This window comes from Ailuropoda melanoleuca, chromosome 12 (genome assembly GCF_002007445.2).
Source record: "Ailuropoda melanoleuca isolate Jingjing chromosome 12, ASM200744v2, whole genome shotgun sequence".
Classification (NCBI taxonomy): Eukaryota; Metazoa; Chordata; class Mammalia; order Carnivora; family Ursidae; genus Ailuropoda; species Ailuropoda melanoleuca.
In genome coordinates, this window is record NC_048229.1 from 15514504 (window position 1) to 15529238 (window position 14735).

At 52.4% G+C, this 14735-nt stretch overlaps 2 protein-coding genes across 3 annotated transcripts in view; both read right to left on the reverse strand.

Annotated features, from left to right (window-relative positions):
* RAB35 (RAB35, member RAS oncogene family) overlaps window positions 1-327 on the reverse strand; it is a 16933-nt gene extending 16606 nt beyond the window's left edge. Inside the window, exon 1 of one of the 2 annotated variants that reach the window (XM_034638942.1) lies at window positions 94-309. In XM_034638942.1, the coding sequence (XP_034494833.1) occupies window positions 94-145 (52 nt within the window). In that variant the 5' untranslated portion in view covers window positions 146-309. Of the gene's footprint in view, window positions 1-93 lie in introns of both variants that reach the window. The other variant, XM_034638943.1, reaches the window with a different exon arrangement.
* Window positions 328-8773: 8446 nt separating this feature from the next.
* GCN1 (GCN1 activator of EIF2AK4) overlaps window positions 8774-14735 on the reverse strand; it is a 58359-nt gene continuing 52397 nt past the window's right edge. Inside the window, exons 55-58 of the mRNA XM_034672315.1 lie at window positions 14317-14465; window positions 13705-13812; window positions 11822-12040; window positions 8774-11153 (exon numbers count right to left, since the gene is read on the reverse strand). Coding sequence (XP_034528206.1) covers window positions 11028-11153; window positions 11822-12040; window positions 13705-13812; window positions 14317-14465 — 602 coding nt within the window. The 3' untranslated portion in view covers window positions 8774-11027. The remainder of the gene's footprint in view (window positions 11154-11821; window positions 12041-13704; window positions 13813-14316; window positions 14466-14735) is intronic.

Consider the following 14735-nt stretch of genomic DNA (forward strand, 5'->3'; position numbering starts at 1 on the left):
GGCCGGCAGCTCCCCGCCCGCCTGCCCGCCCCGAGGCCCCCGCGGGCCGCGCCCGGCAGGGCCCACGCCGCCTCCAAACGCCGCGGCCCTCACCGCTGTCGCCGATGATGAGCAGCTTGAAGAGGTGGTCGTAGTCCCGGGCCATGGCGGGCGGGGGAGGCGCGCGCGGGCGGGCGGGGTCGGTGCTGGACTCGGGATCCGCAGCTCCCTCCGGGCTGCTTCGGCAGCGGCGGATCCACTTCCCCGAACAAACAGCCGGAACTGACAGAAACACCTCCCTCCTCTCCCCCTCCTCCTCCTCTTCAGCAGCCGCCGCCGCTGCCGCCGCCTCCCTCCTTCCCGCCCCGCCCCGCCAGTGCGCAGACGCAGCGTTTGACACCGCCTTTGCGCAGCCGCAGCCGCGGCCAGCCACGCCCTCTCCGCGCTCGCGCACCGCGCAGGCGCCCTGGCCGAGTCCCGCGGGCGCGGGCTTGCCTTCTCTGCGTCTCGTCGGCGAACGTCGCCGCAGTTGCGCGGGGCCCTGGGAGCTCGGAGAACGAGGTTGCTGTGGAACCCTGAAGGACGTCTAGAGCGCCGGAGAAGCTCGGCCGTGGCCCGGGTCGGACTGGGGCCTTCATCTTCGAGAGCCGCAGGCGCTGCGAAGACGGAAAGACCGGCACGCAATGACCTTGGAGGCGGGGCTTACGCCGAGCTCCCGGTTTCTCGAGACCCTGGACCTGGACACTCCGCCCCCTTCCGCACGGACGCCGCCTCTGGGGTGCTGGTCCCGGGCCTGCGGACTGGACGCCCAGGCGGTCGCTGCATGCCCAGTTTTGAGGGACACGAGTCGCCTGCGGAACGCAGCGTGAGAGGAGTGTGCCCTTTGAATCATCCTAGCCCCGTGACCCCTTGGAGCCTGAGATGCCTCCTTGGTAAAATGGGGAGGGCAGTTTCAGAGTCCGAGCCCCGTCCACCTTGTCGCTGAGCCGATGTGAGCGGCACCCGGAGCCCGAAGCAGCAGCTCCCTCGGCTTCAATTTCGCACCGCCTACACAGTCAACATCCCAAAGCGTGTGGTTAGGAAGACCTGGGCTGCCGGGAATTAAGCGGGATTGGGTTTATTATCAGCACGTTTCTTCCCCGCTTTAGAGTGAGTTCCCACCTGCCCTAAAAGTCAGATGCTCCTACTGCCATTCTGAGAATTGCAGAGAATTCGAAGTTCCTTATAGCCCTGTCCCTTTCCAGTCAAGTACCTGCTGAATATTTCTACTCGTTTTATCATTTTTAGTTTGACTTTATAAAAAGTAATACTCATGGTTAAAAAACAAACTGTACAGAAGTTTACCCCAAAGTACAAGTTACTGTTTTTCCTTCAGACCCACTCCTCCCAGGTAACCCTTGTAACAAGTTCCTGGGACACCTTAAGATGCCTAAGAAATATTTGTTGAATGAATTAATCAATGTCCTTCAGTGAATTTCTGTGCCTATGAAAACACATACATGTGTGAATGTTGCCTTTTCTCTTTACCAACATGCTTGTGCATTGTCATTTAACAGCTGCATGGTATGGTATGCTGTCATAGGGTTATACTGTAATTTAACCACTCTGCTATTGATAGGCATTCATGTTGTTTATGATTTTTTATTATAAACAAGGTCGCAGGGAACATCCTTGAACAGCTCATGGAGTGTCCAACTCAAATTTTGAGTTGTTTTTCCAGGAGCTAAAAATCAAGTGTGGTGATGTCAAAGGAACATGGGCTTGGAATTTGAAGGTACTGCCTGGGAGAGGAGCTAGCTGCTCATATGACCCTTTTTTTTTTTTTAAGATTTATTTATTTGAGAAAGAGAGCACTCGAGCAGGGGGAGGGGCAGAGGGAGGGAGAGAGGATTCCAGGCAGACTCCACACGACTCCACACTGAGCATGGAACCCATCACCCGGCTCAGTCCCAGGACCCCGAGATCATGACCTGAGCCAAAATCAAGAGATGGCCGCTCAACCAACTGAGCCATCCAGGCACCCCTCATATGACCACTTAAGAGTGTTCCTTCTTGGGGTGCCTGGGTAGCTCAGTCGGTTAAGAGGCTGACTCTTGATTTCAGCTTAGGTCATGATCTCAGGGTTATGAGACTGAGCCCGGAGTCAGGCTCTGCGCTGGGTGTGGTCTGCTTAAGAGTCTTTCCGTTGGGGCGCCTGGGTGGCACAGTCGTTAAGCGCCTACCTTCGGCTCAGGGCATGATCTTAGCATTCTGGGATCGAGCCCTTCATCGGGTTCCTCCGCTGGGATCCTGCTTCTTCCTCTCCCACTTCCCCTGCTTGTGTTCCCTCTCTCGCTGGCTGTCTCTCTGTAAAATAAATAAAATCTTAAAAAAAAAAAAAGTCTCTCCCTTTCTCTCTGCCGCTCCCCCGCCCTCCTCCCTCCCTCCCTCCTAAAAAAAAAAAAAGAGGGGTCCTTGGTCTAGGAAAGGTTAATGGGATCTCCTTTGATTCAGCAGTTTTAGGAAATAGAAGGGAGAAGAACGTGTCTGTGTAGCCACCAGGTAAGCACACTCGACCCTGACTGGCCAGTGAAGCAGGAGGGCCACTCCAGCTCATCTTCTCAACCTGCTCTGGAGTCAGAGAGACCTTGGTTCAAATGCCACACTCAACATGGGGCTTGAACTCACGACCCTGAGATCAAGAGTCACACAATCTACTGACTGAGCCAGCCAGGTGCACCAAATGTTAGCTCTGAATCCTGGCTCTAGCCCTTAAAAGCTTTCAGATTTAGGATAAGTCACATCACATCTCAGAGCCCATTTCCTCACAGAATAGTTGGGAGAATTAGAGAGGTTTGTAAATTATCTGGCACATATAGGCATGAGATAAACAGCAACATGCTGTTAGCCACGATCATTATGCACTGACTCATTCATACTTCCAGCCATTTCCTATTGTAGACACCTGTCGCACACGTTTCCAAGGCAGCCTCCTGATACCAGGCTGCAGGATACTTTTACTCAAAAGTAGAGCAGAGGGGTGCCTGGGTGGTGCTGTGGTTAAGCATCCGACTCTTGCTTTTGGCTCAGGATGATCTCGGGGTTGTGAGATGGAACCCCAATTGGACTCTGCTCAGCTCCATGTCTGCTTAAGTTTCTCTCTCCCTCTGCCTCTCCCCCTCCCCCGCCTCACGCATGCTCCCTTGTGCTCTCCCTAAAATAAATGAATATTTTTTAAATATTTTATTTATTTGTCAGAACACAAGCAGGGGGAACAGCAGGCAGAGGGAAAAGCAGGCTCCCACTGAGTAAGGACCCGGATGTGGGACTCGATCCCAGGACCCTGGGGTCATGACCTGAGCCAAAGGCAGAAGCTTAACCAACTGAGCCAGCCAGGCATCCCTAGATAAATGAATCTTAAAAAAAAAAAGTACAGCAGAATCAGCCATTGTGAAGACCAGATTTCTGACTTGCCTGCCTGTGTCTTCTGGAAAACAAGAGGCATTAATTAATCATTTATTCAGTAACTATTGAATGAGTGCTTACCATTTATTATATGCCACAGGTTGTAGAATAGAGTCTTTTCCCTCAAGGAGCTGACAGTCTTCTCAGAGGTAAGACATACTCATAAGGAATTAAAAATACAAAACAATGCAGTAGATAAAGCAGCTGTCAAATGAGCAGTCTAGACTTCCGAGGAAGAGAGCTATCGCTTTTAGCTCAAATGATGGGGAAGATCTCATCATAAAGATCTCATGATGGAATTGGAACCTAAGAACCTTGAATGACAGGTGTATTTAGACAGCGGCTGTCAGTCTGAGAATCATCAATTTTGGTTTGGAGGGGGAATTCCCTATAGGCCAGGATATGTGCCTGGTGTCCCCCAAATGAAATGGAGCATATTTCCTCAGAAACATCGGTGATTTTTTAAATGTTTTGGGGGAGTGGGTAAAAGGAGAGAGCATCTTAAGCAGGCTCCAAGCCCTGCATGGAGCCCAGCATGAGACTCAATCTCACGCCCCTGAGATCACGACCTGAGCTGAAGTCAAGAGTTGGACACTATGCGCCGCCCAGGTGCCCCCTAGAAATACTGCTTGACAGTTCTTTATCTACAGTTCAGTGGTGGGCTATGTTCTGGTAGGTAGGCAGGTAGGTAGGTGGGTAAAGAGAGGGAGATGGAAACCAAAAATGTACAAAGCTGTAAACTGGGGACCCAAGGTAGGCATCCGTATGCGCCACTGGTAGGAAACCCGGTCCCACTGTTCTGAGCAGCCAGTTTACAGAGATTTTGCGGCGCCACCTGTTTGCACGATAGAAACTACGATGGGGAGGCAGTGAAAGTTTCTGAGCAGAGGAGCAAGATCAACATACTATTTTAGGAAAGAAGTCTGGTGCAAGCATGCAGAGTGGATTTCTGCTGAGCTTTCAAGGTTCCTGCTGAAGCCCAGGTGTGAGGGTGACGGCAGGAAGGTACAGATGCAAAGGACAATATGCAAACCACATCAACTAGAGAAAGCAGCATTGCAAACAACAATTACGGAACTTACCTGGCCACTGGATTCATTTGCTAATTCAAAAAATACTTGTGTTCCTACTAGGTGCCAGGCACTGAAGACCTAACGTGAGCTACACAAGGCCCATCCTCGTGGAGCTTACGGTACAATAGGGAATGCCGAGTCATTCCTCACGTTTGAGGGCTTCCCGTGTACCAGGCACCAACGAAGGGGAAGCATTGGCAGTAAATAAAATTTAAAAATCTCTGCTTTCATGGAGCTAACATTCTGGCAGAGAATACAAATATTGGGGCACCCGGGTGACTCAGTCCGTTAAGCATCCGACTCGTGATCTCGGCTCAGGTCTTGATCTCAGGGTTGTGAGTTCAAACCCTGCATTGGGCTCCACACCGGGTATGGAGCCTACTTAAAAAGCATGTGTCTGAAGAGAGGAAGAGTGAAGGCAGCAGCATGCAGAGGTTCACCAGAACAGACAGTGACGCCATGGAGCGGGAGGGTGTGCTCCTTTTTCAAGAAGTTGGGCAGTGACTGAAAAGCAAACAGAATGATGGTGGGGAGAACAGTAGGGCCGAGTCAAGTATTTTTCAGGATCACATAAGTTGGGGACGAGCAGCTGGTAGGGAGTGAGAGTCGAGTAGTAAGTGTTGAACATGGGCTAAGGGCACTTTATTTTTTAAAGATGTATTTTTAAAGATGTTTTTATTTAGAAAGAGAGAGAGAAAGCAGGGGGGAGAGGGAGGGAGAATCTCAAGCAGACTGAGCAAGAAGCCCAACACGGGACTCAAAACCACCTCCCCAAGATCATGAACTGAGCAGAAATCAAGAGGTGTAAGTTTAGTTGAGCCACCCAGGCGCCCCAGGCTAAGGGCCCTTTAAAGAGCTCAACTGGCAAGGGGTTGGGAAGTGCGGTATCACCAGTGGGGAGGCTAGGAGAGTAAAGGAGAGGGGACTTCAAGCCTGAGGCCTCTGACAGCCAGTGGTGCCTCCAAGGGAGCAAGATGAAGGTTGGTGCAGCAGAGGCCTGCAGGGGCTGTGAAATCCAGATTTCACACTGGTGAGCAATGGAATCTGAAGTTGCTGACACAGGCAGTGAGAGAGGCAGACATGCTACGATCGTAAGTAGGTAGAAGCAGGTGGCAAGTAAGAATTGAGAGCGGGCAGGGGAACTGAACACCAGGGACTTTAAAGGAGGAGTCAAGATGGGACACCTCCAACACGCTGATCCAAGAGGGAGGGAATAAAGGAAATTTTGATGGAAATTGGCCTTGATCCCATCCCTGCATGCCTGTTGCCATTCTGAGAGACTGCAGTGGCCTTGCCCTGCCCTCAAGGTAGCCCCCAAAATTGAGTGAGCATTAAGTTCTTGCTTGCAGGGACCATCCTGCTGTTCTCTGGGACCCGGCACGTGGCAGGCACTGGTGTCTCTGCTGCATTCAAGTGAAGCCACATAGAGAACTGGTGAGTTAGAAGGAACATCAGAAATAATACAGGTGAACTCTCTCTTGAGCTTGCGTTCTGTGAGGTGTGGGCCAAGTTTGGGGCCTGCCACCACAACACGGGGCCAACCCCCCGCCCTCGGAACCAAACACTTCAGTAGGATCTCTCCCCTCTTTAAGATTAGATCCATAGTTTTCCAAGTGTGGCCTGGGGAGCCCAAGGCTCCCTAAGACCCTTTCAAGGGATCTGCAGAGTGAAAACAGGTTCATAATACTGAGATGTTTGTTACTTGCCTTTTCCATGCTCACCTGCTTACGAGTGAGGTTTCTAGAGAGACTATGTGACGTGATATCGCAAGACTGAATGCAGAAGCAGACATGAAAATCCAGACGTGGAAGAGATGTGAAAAACGTAAAAGAATGCCGCTCTCCTCACTAAAATGCCTTGTTTTGGAAAACTGAGCTCTATTTGTTATGGTTACTTATGGTAACATGTAATGGGTTTATTATTTCTTTTTTTTTTTTTTAAGATTTTATTTATTTATTCGACAGAGAGAGAGACAGCCAGCGAGAGAGGGAACACAAGCAGGGGTGTGGGAGAGGAAGAAGCAGGCTCATAGTGGAGGAGCCTGATGTGGGGCTCGATCCCAGAACGCTGGGATCACGCCCTGAGCCGAAGGCAGATGCTTAATCGCTGTGCCACCCAGGCGCCCCTGGGTTTATTATTTCTAAAAGACTACAACTGACAAAAGCTGCCCAGGTTTGAGGTCTATAGTGGTAAGTATCAATAAGTAAGAGATGGAGAAGCAAGAGCTCTTCGGGGTCCTCAATAATTTTTCAAAGTGTCAAGAGGTCCTGCGCCCAGTATGTTCGAGAAATGCTGGATTAGACACTGCTGCACCCGGCTTCCCGCCGCCCTTTTTCATGGGAGTCCAAATGGTGAGAAGGATCTAATGTAGCTTCCGACCGGCTGATGCCATCTCGGCCAGAGAAATCGGTCTCAGAGCAGGTGACGGAGGAGCGCATTCCGTGGTGGGGGAGGGGCGCACACAGGAGGTCACACAGAAACCCCACTGAGGGGTAACCCTTGGACGGGTTTTTCCAGTTTGCTGAGCTTCCTTAGTATCTACACTATCCTTACAGCCAGACTGTGCGGGGAACCCTCCCGACAAACTGAGGGACAGCTCAGAAAGGCCGGTGAAATGACTGGGCTCCATCTCTTATGAAAAGCGAAACCCAGGCACTCACTCCACAGAACCACATGCCAACAACTTGGCTGGTTTCTTGTTGAATTCACCTTCCCAAATTACCGTTATGGAAAGGCCCTGGGGCCTGGTGACCAGAGGATCAAGAAATAGAGGTTTTGCCCAGTTCTGCAAGCCAACTGGCTCCATGACCTTAGAGATGCTCCTTTCCATCTGTATCTCAACTTTCGTCCTCCTAAAACAAGGGCCAGTCCCTTCGGGCCTCCCAGGCACCGCTCGAACAACGGTAGTGACGGGCTTTCCTGCCGGGGCACAGAGAAGACCCAACCCGCTGCTTACACACTGCTCACACGGTGTCACGGATCCAAACACGGTAATCGTCACTTCTCACAAAGAATCTGATTTTAAGTTCGGAGCTTTTTACACTTCAAGCTCAAAAAGTTAACCAGGCATCTGCAGATTCTGGGTCCAGCAGGAACTCCTGAACAGGAACTCAGGACTTGTGACACGCTGTCGCGCTAACGGTGCCTGTGGCTGTCCCTTCCCGTTGACATGGCTCGTTTTAACACTCATCATCCACCAAGCGAGCACGTCCCGTGTGCCCGGCCTCGTGGAGTGCATCGTCTCCCTCACTGCAGACCAGCCTGCGACCGTCCTGTCACCGTACAGATGAGGACACGTGGGCTCAGGAGAAGGGACATGCTCTGGGTCACCTGGCTTAACATGAAGCGGTGAAGTTAAGGTTCCAGCCTGCCCTCGAGTTCACAGGGCTCCCCTGCAGTGCACCATATAGAGCAAAAGCGCCTCTGCGTTTCCTTATAAACCTCTCAGGACCTAGATCTTCCAGTGAGGCTTTTCCTGTTTCTCCCTATTGTTCTAACTTAGAAAGGCTTGAAGCAATTTGCCACACGTCCATACAGACTCCTACTTAGAAAAACACTCCTAACTACCGATCGTTTCAGAATCTGCTCTCAGTAAAATGTTGTCTCCAAATTCCTGCAGACAGAAGATCAATCCCGCAGGCGCCTTGCCCCTCTCCCAGGAGGGCATCACAGCAGGGACGGAAGGGAACTTCCCAGTAGATTTGGTTCTTAGAAGGGATGTGAAGCATGTCATGCTCTCCCACATTTTAAAATAATCTTGATGCCCGAATTCCAGAGGTTCTCAGAGTTAGGTGAAGGGGTGAGAGGCTCAGTTTAGTTTTCCCTGGGTTAGCCAAGGGCACGTCATTTTGTCATTGCCTTTCGGACGCATGAAGAGAAAGATAGGAGTCTCCCTCCTTGAGGATCACTGGAAGTCCTTGGGAATAACTGTCTTTTCTAAAGCCAAGTGTCCTATGAATGGGGTGAGGTACTGACCAGCCAGCACAGCACCTGGCTGGAGCCCTGGGCCAGTGACCCAGAGCTGCTCAGCCACGTACTCAGTGTCCGCCACCAGGACCTGAAAGGGCTGGAGAATGGAAGAATGCTCGGGCCTAAGTAGCCAGCGCAGAAGAGCAAAGCTGAGGATATGTGCTCTGGGGACGGACTGCCACCGATGAGCCATGTGACCCCAGGTGAATGACTACTCTCTCCCCCAAATTCCCTCTTCTGGAAAACAGAAACCACAGAGAACCTGCTTCATAGGCAGAGAAGATTAAATGAAAAAATGCCAAATGTCATTGGTTATAATCACTATTATAACTTTGAGAACAAGAGATTCTTAGAGCGTCCATCCCAAATCCCTCATTTTACAGATGAGAAAACTGGCCCAGAGAGGTTGGACGGCTTGCCCAAGGCGAAACAGCTCTACTCATCATCAGGGCAGAGCTTTGCTCCTCTGCTGCTGAGCGCCACTTCCTCCAGAGTGTTCACACAGGGCTGCTGTTTCTAGGACTGCCAGGCCTCCCCCCGGGGCCGGCAGGGTCCTCTGTGCCTGCTCCACCGTCAGGCCTACAACAGCCCTTCGAGGCTCACTTCCTGGGAGCCCACGCTCCCCTGCAGTCTCAGGGGTGCAATTCAACATGCTCTGGGAGACTTGGAGTCATCTCTGTCTGCATCGACCTCCATCCATCCACCCTGAACGCAGAGATCTCATCCTCCTCCAGTTTCTGGAACTAGAACCTGGTGTTTTTCCTTTGGATCTTGAGTGTCTTCCGCCTCTCAGTACATCAGGTTTCCCTCCCAGTTTCACACTGGGGGCTGAACGCCAGAGATGGACAGAAGCATCTGTTCTAAGACCCTGGAGGAAACACTGAGGACCACACCTCAGAGCCTACAGAGCTTTCCCAGCCTGAGGCCCCCTCACCCAGAAACTTCATCTGCCACCCCACAGCCGACTGGCAGAGGTGACCACGTGTGCAGACAGCTTGCTGGACATCTGCCCCAGGCGGCTGAGAGGACGCTGATGACCATCTGAATCCCAGAAGCAGGGAACAGTTACCGTGGCTACCAAAAGCTGCACCCATTGGCTGCTCTGGCTCTGGGGACTGACTCGGCCGACCTCTCCAGCTCCCCTGCAGCCCCGGGAGTCTACGGTTACAGTGAGCCAGCTGAGCCCATGCCTGCTGCAAGAAAATAGGAAGTCCTGTGATAAAGAAGGTTCTGGCATAGAAAGCAAGGATTTCATCAGAAGTATCTCAGAGGTCACCTTGTCTTACACATCAGAAGTGCTGAGTCACAGGGCTACTTTCTAGCTCTGCTGCATTAATAAGCCACGCCTTGAGTCTTTTTTGGTGCAACATTTTAGACCTTTTTACAAAATGAGTTTGCTACCACCACATTTAATTTTCCTTCCTTTTACAGCTCCAGCCAGTCATTTCGGTAGAGATTTATTCCGTATTGTGACCAGGGAAAGAGCCCAGAAAAACTTGCGTCACTGGGCCCAGAGGGGCGTGCTCCAGCAGACAGGACGTGTGGATCACGAGCCTTCTAAGAATCAAGAGGAAGGAAGTCATTCATAAAGGAGGCAAATGCTGAGCCGCAGCTTTGCTTTCCTCCAGCAAGTCCTCTGACTCCAGGAATGTGGTTCGTTCTTACTCCACAGAGGGGACGGACTTCTGTTTAAAACTTGACTGCCAGCAGCTGCCTACCTTTCTGAGTCAGGACAGAGCCGGCAAGTGGCTAATTCGACCCCTGCATTTTCCATACTCGGTGAGATCACGGGCCTGGCTGCACACCTCCCAAGACCCGACCTCAGGACAGAGAAGTGTGTAGATTTCTGCAAGACCTGCTAGAGCGGGAGAGATGCCCAGAACCCAGAGCGCTGCCAACGCTCATGAGAACGGCTGCAAGCCTTGTCTTATTCCTGGTGCATGAAGCTTCCTGTTTAATGGTTGCTTGGAGATTTTTAAAAATCTGCTTATATCAAGATTAAATCAAAGCCTTTATTCAACATTCCTCCTTCAAACAACCCGCATTTGAACCAATACCCCACCCCGACCTGTGAACTGCCAGGGCGCTGCGTCATGTTCACCCGACAGGGGTCAGATCCAATCAGGCCACACAACATTGCAAAGCCACGCCAAGACACAGAACCCCGGGCCGACCTCCACAGGTCGGTGGCCTACTTGGGATCTAGGCAGAGGCTGGTAGCACTGGCTCCCAGAGCAGAGCTCAAGCGCAGGGGAAGAGGAACTGGAGTCTGACCCCACCTGTTCCAGACCCAGCCATGCTCAGCTGCTCAGCTCCTGGCTACCATTTGGTGAGGCTCACGCACATGCTTTTTCGTCTCTTCTCCAAAGAAAAAGGTGAGAGATGGAGGAGGCAATTTTCAGTTGTGTGTGGGTTTGATTTAAGGCTTTGGTTGTGGTCTGTTGAAATATTAAAATACTTTCTGGGAACACCATCTCCTAAGCTCCCCATCGGAACAAACGTATTTTCAAAAATGAAAACATTGAACAAAGAGGTGGAGGCCGGTGCGCGGGGCCCGGGCCATCAGGTCAGGATGGTGTCATCCACCGGCTCCGTGGAGTCGGCCTGGCTGGCCAGCTTCTTCAGGGACCGGCGGTTGCACTCATTCAGCACCTCCAGACTGGCCACGTCCAGGATCTTCGAGAGGGCCTGTGGGGAAGACAGGGAGGAGGAGACGGCGTCAGAAAACCTGACTTCAGGTTTCTCCAAACCAAGGCAAAAACGAGTGTTAACCTCAGAACTAGATGCCCTGTGGCCAAATCTGACACATGAGTTGGACGGATCCCTGGGAAGCCGAGAAAACCACACATCATCCTTTTCATGTGCTGAGAAGGGGTGGGGAGGGGGCAGGGAGGGTTTTCAGAACTTTGAAGGTGCTGGGGTAGGGGTAGGGCGGGTATCTGGCTGGCTTGGTCCCTGGAGCACGTGACTCTTGATCTGGGGGTTGTGAGTTCAAGCCCCACGTCGGGTGTAGAGATTACTTAAAAAATAAAAAATAGAAAAATTAAAAAATAAGTAAAACCAGTGCCTGGGGACAGAGGAATGCATGAGCAGGGCTCTGGGCTTCACCAGGCAGCCCTCCCGGGATTGGTTTCATAGGTTTGGGCACCATGTGGCACTCTATTTGGAGAAAGGGCTCTGCTGCCAAAAGAAGCCTGAACACCAAGGAACACAGGACTGTTTTTAGGCACTAGACCAGTCACCTGACCACACTCTGCCCCTCAACACTCAGCACACGGGGTGGCGGAGTGGAGCCTGATACTTAAAGATGCCGCACAGAAGGAGCCGCGGGCCGAGCGGCCGCAGCGCACGCCCACCTGGAACACCTCTTCGCCCTGCCGCATCTTGAGGAGGTTGACGATCGCCTGGTCGCTGTAGGCCCTCACGACCGTGTTTTTATCCTTGGTGTTGTCCAGAAGAGCCTTTAGGATGGGTTTGATGGCATGAGGGTCCAGGGGAGGCAGCGGGTCCTTGTTTGCCCACCAGATCATCTTCTCGGCCACCAGCCTGATGTCACTGGATGGATTCTGCAGACACTGTGAAGAGGACCAGAAGCTTTTAGTCAGGCACATCCAGCCTGTTTCTCACGGAAGCCCCGATTTCCACCGACACTCCCTCTTCATCTGGAAACTGATCCCACTGCTCCCTTCCAATGCTTGTCTTCCCCCTCAGGGGTGGATGACAGACAGGCCGTGACTCGGCCCATCTCTCTCCCTGCTCGCCTTGTGCCACTCTCCCTTTTGCTCACGACTCCTGGCCCACACGGGCTTTCACTTCCTCAGACACACCCGCTCCTTGCCACCCTCGGGCCTCCGTACTGGCTGGTGCCACTGCCTGGGACGTGCCTGCCCCCAGTCCTGGCATGGTTGGTTCCTTCTCCTTCAAACCTCGACTGAGGCGTCAGCCCTCAGAGGTCTCCGCTAACAGCCCTCTCTAAATTAGGGCCCCCCCCATCCCCACAGGCTTTCTGCACATCTCCAATTCTGCAGATCTGGTCTGCCCCGTGCACCACCACACCTGGAGGCTCTAGTCCAGCCGGGTGCACGGGCGCACAGGCGCACAGATGATCCTAAGTAAACACTGGTGAAGAGCCGCATGCAAGGTGATGCCATCACACGGGCTCGATCTCATGGGGACCCTGAGAACTTCCAGCGGGGCTCCTGAGTCTGCAGGAACCTCACCACTCTATCAAGGGCCACACACCAGCAGCAGCAGCATGGCCTGGGAGCTGGCGACAAAGGCAGGGTCAGACCTGGCCCCGCCTCTAAAATCCAGACTCTGGTTCTGATTGGTGCACACATTACTGCTGGAGAGGTGCGTTTTGACACAGGTGGCAGGGGCCCGCTGTGCGGCTCCTGGGCTTTCCTAACTGGGGCCCTGAGGCTACCACAATAACCGTTCAGTGCGTGCCAGTGAAAAGGAGGCAGGGGACAAAAAATGTATTAAGAGTCGAACCCAGGTCTGTCCCAAAGTTTACTAAATCCAGATGCCTAGAAAAAATGCTTCAGAGAGTGGTTCTTAAAGGTCTTATGTGCAAAATACGTAAATAGCTCTCAACACTTCAGTATCAGAAAAGAAAGAATACAATTTTAAGAATGGCAAAAGACGTCAATAAACACTCCACCAAGTGAATGTGGGGCTGGCTATCAAGCACATACAAATCGTTCCACAGGACACCCGGGTGGCTCAGTTGGTTAAGCCTCCGACTCTTGGTGTCAGCTCAGGGGGTGATCTCAGGGTTGTGAGAACGAGCCCCACATCGGGCTCTGCGCTCAGTGTGGAGTCTGCTTGAGTTCTCTCCTTTCCCCTCAGCGCCCCGCCCCGCCGCTCACACGTGTGCACACACTCTCTCTCTCGCTCTAAAAAAAATAAAATCTTAAAAAAAACATTTGTTCTACGTGATTAGCCATAGACAAATGCAAATTAAACCACAGCACACATCTGAGAAAGGATAAAAGTAAAACAAAGAAATGTTTTAAAAAATTATATAAAATAGTGGTTCTTAACTTGATTTGGGGTCGCAGGTCTACTTGAGAGTCTGACAGGAAGTCAGGCACTCTTCCAGAGAAAAAAGCACAAAGAACCACTCTGTTCCACTCCCAAGGGTTTGGAGATCTCCCAGACACAGCCAGTCCACCAGCACGCTTCCAGTGTTCTCTGGTCGTGGGTCCTTCTCACAAGCCAGGCTGCCCCCACTCACCTTAATGAACAGGCTGGAGAGTTTGGCTGGCAACTGTCCTCCTCCTGTTTCGATGTGATGCTTCATCAGGAAGCCCATGCCCCGGATCCCACTCACCGCGATGGGGATCTGTGGGGAGAGGAGAGAGCTAGACAAGGCGGCACCCTGCCCCTTCCTCAGAGCAACAGGGACAGGCTCTGTCCCGGCCCCAGGAATCTCCAGGACCCTGGGCCCTCACACAAGCAAACCCCCCCCACATATACAACTTCACATCCAAGACTCCTTGACAAGCTCTCTTGCAGACAGGTTGCCCTGGCTATGACGCAGACAAAGCCGGTGTCACGGCTTCCCAGGAGTGGGGTTCAGAGACCTTCGGACCTAGAAGGGACCTGTAGATGTTCTCACCCAAACTCCTCATTATTTACAGATGATGGAACTGAGTCCCAAGATCAAGTGGTGGCCCAAGGGCACAGATAGTTATTGGCAAAGGCAAAATTCGAACCAGGCCTCTCACCGCCCAGTCTAGGGTCAAGAGATCCCCCCAATCCCACCCCGTGCTACATTAACAAGGCTACAGTGGTGGAAATTGGGCCAGAGGAGGGGGAGGACGGGTCTGGTTGCCCCAAGCCTTACCCTGTCTGCCACGGCATTGCTGAGGATCATGTCCTGAACTTCACTGCTATACTTGCCCGCACAGAGTCTGCTGGGAGCCACGTTCACAGCCACGGACAGTGCCAGGCTCCGCCCGTGCCGAACCATCCAGTCAATGCCGGACACATCCGCTGGGTGGAAGGACACAACTGGATCAACCTGCACTTTACAGTGTGCCCCCACCACCCGTGAAGCCCCCAGGCCACCCCACCTGAGCCTGGCGGAAATCCCGGTCCACATTGCACCCGGACCTCCCTGTCCCACGTGGCAAGTTAAGGAGGGGTGTCTCTCAAGCTGCTTCAGACTGGCAGCTGTGTTCTCTGAGCAGAGACGCAAAGGGCTATAGGACCACTGGAAACTCCATTTTGTTTCAAGAGCTCAATTCCCCAGGAGAGGCTAGC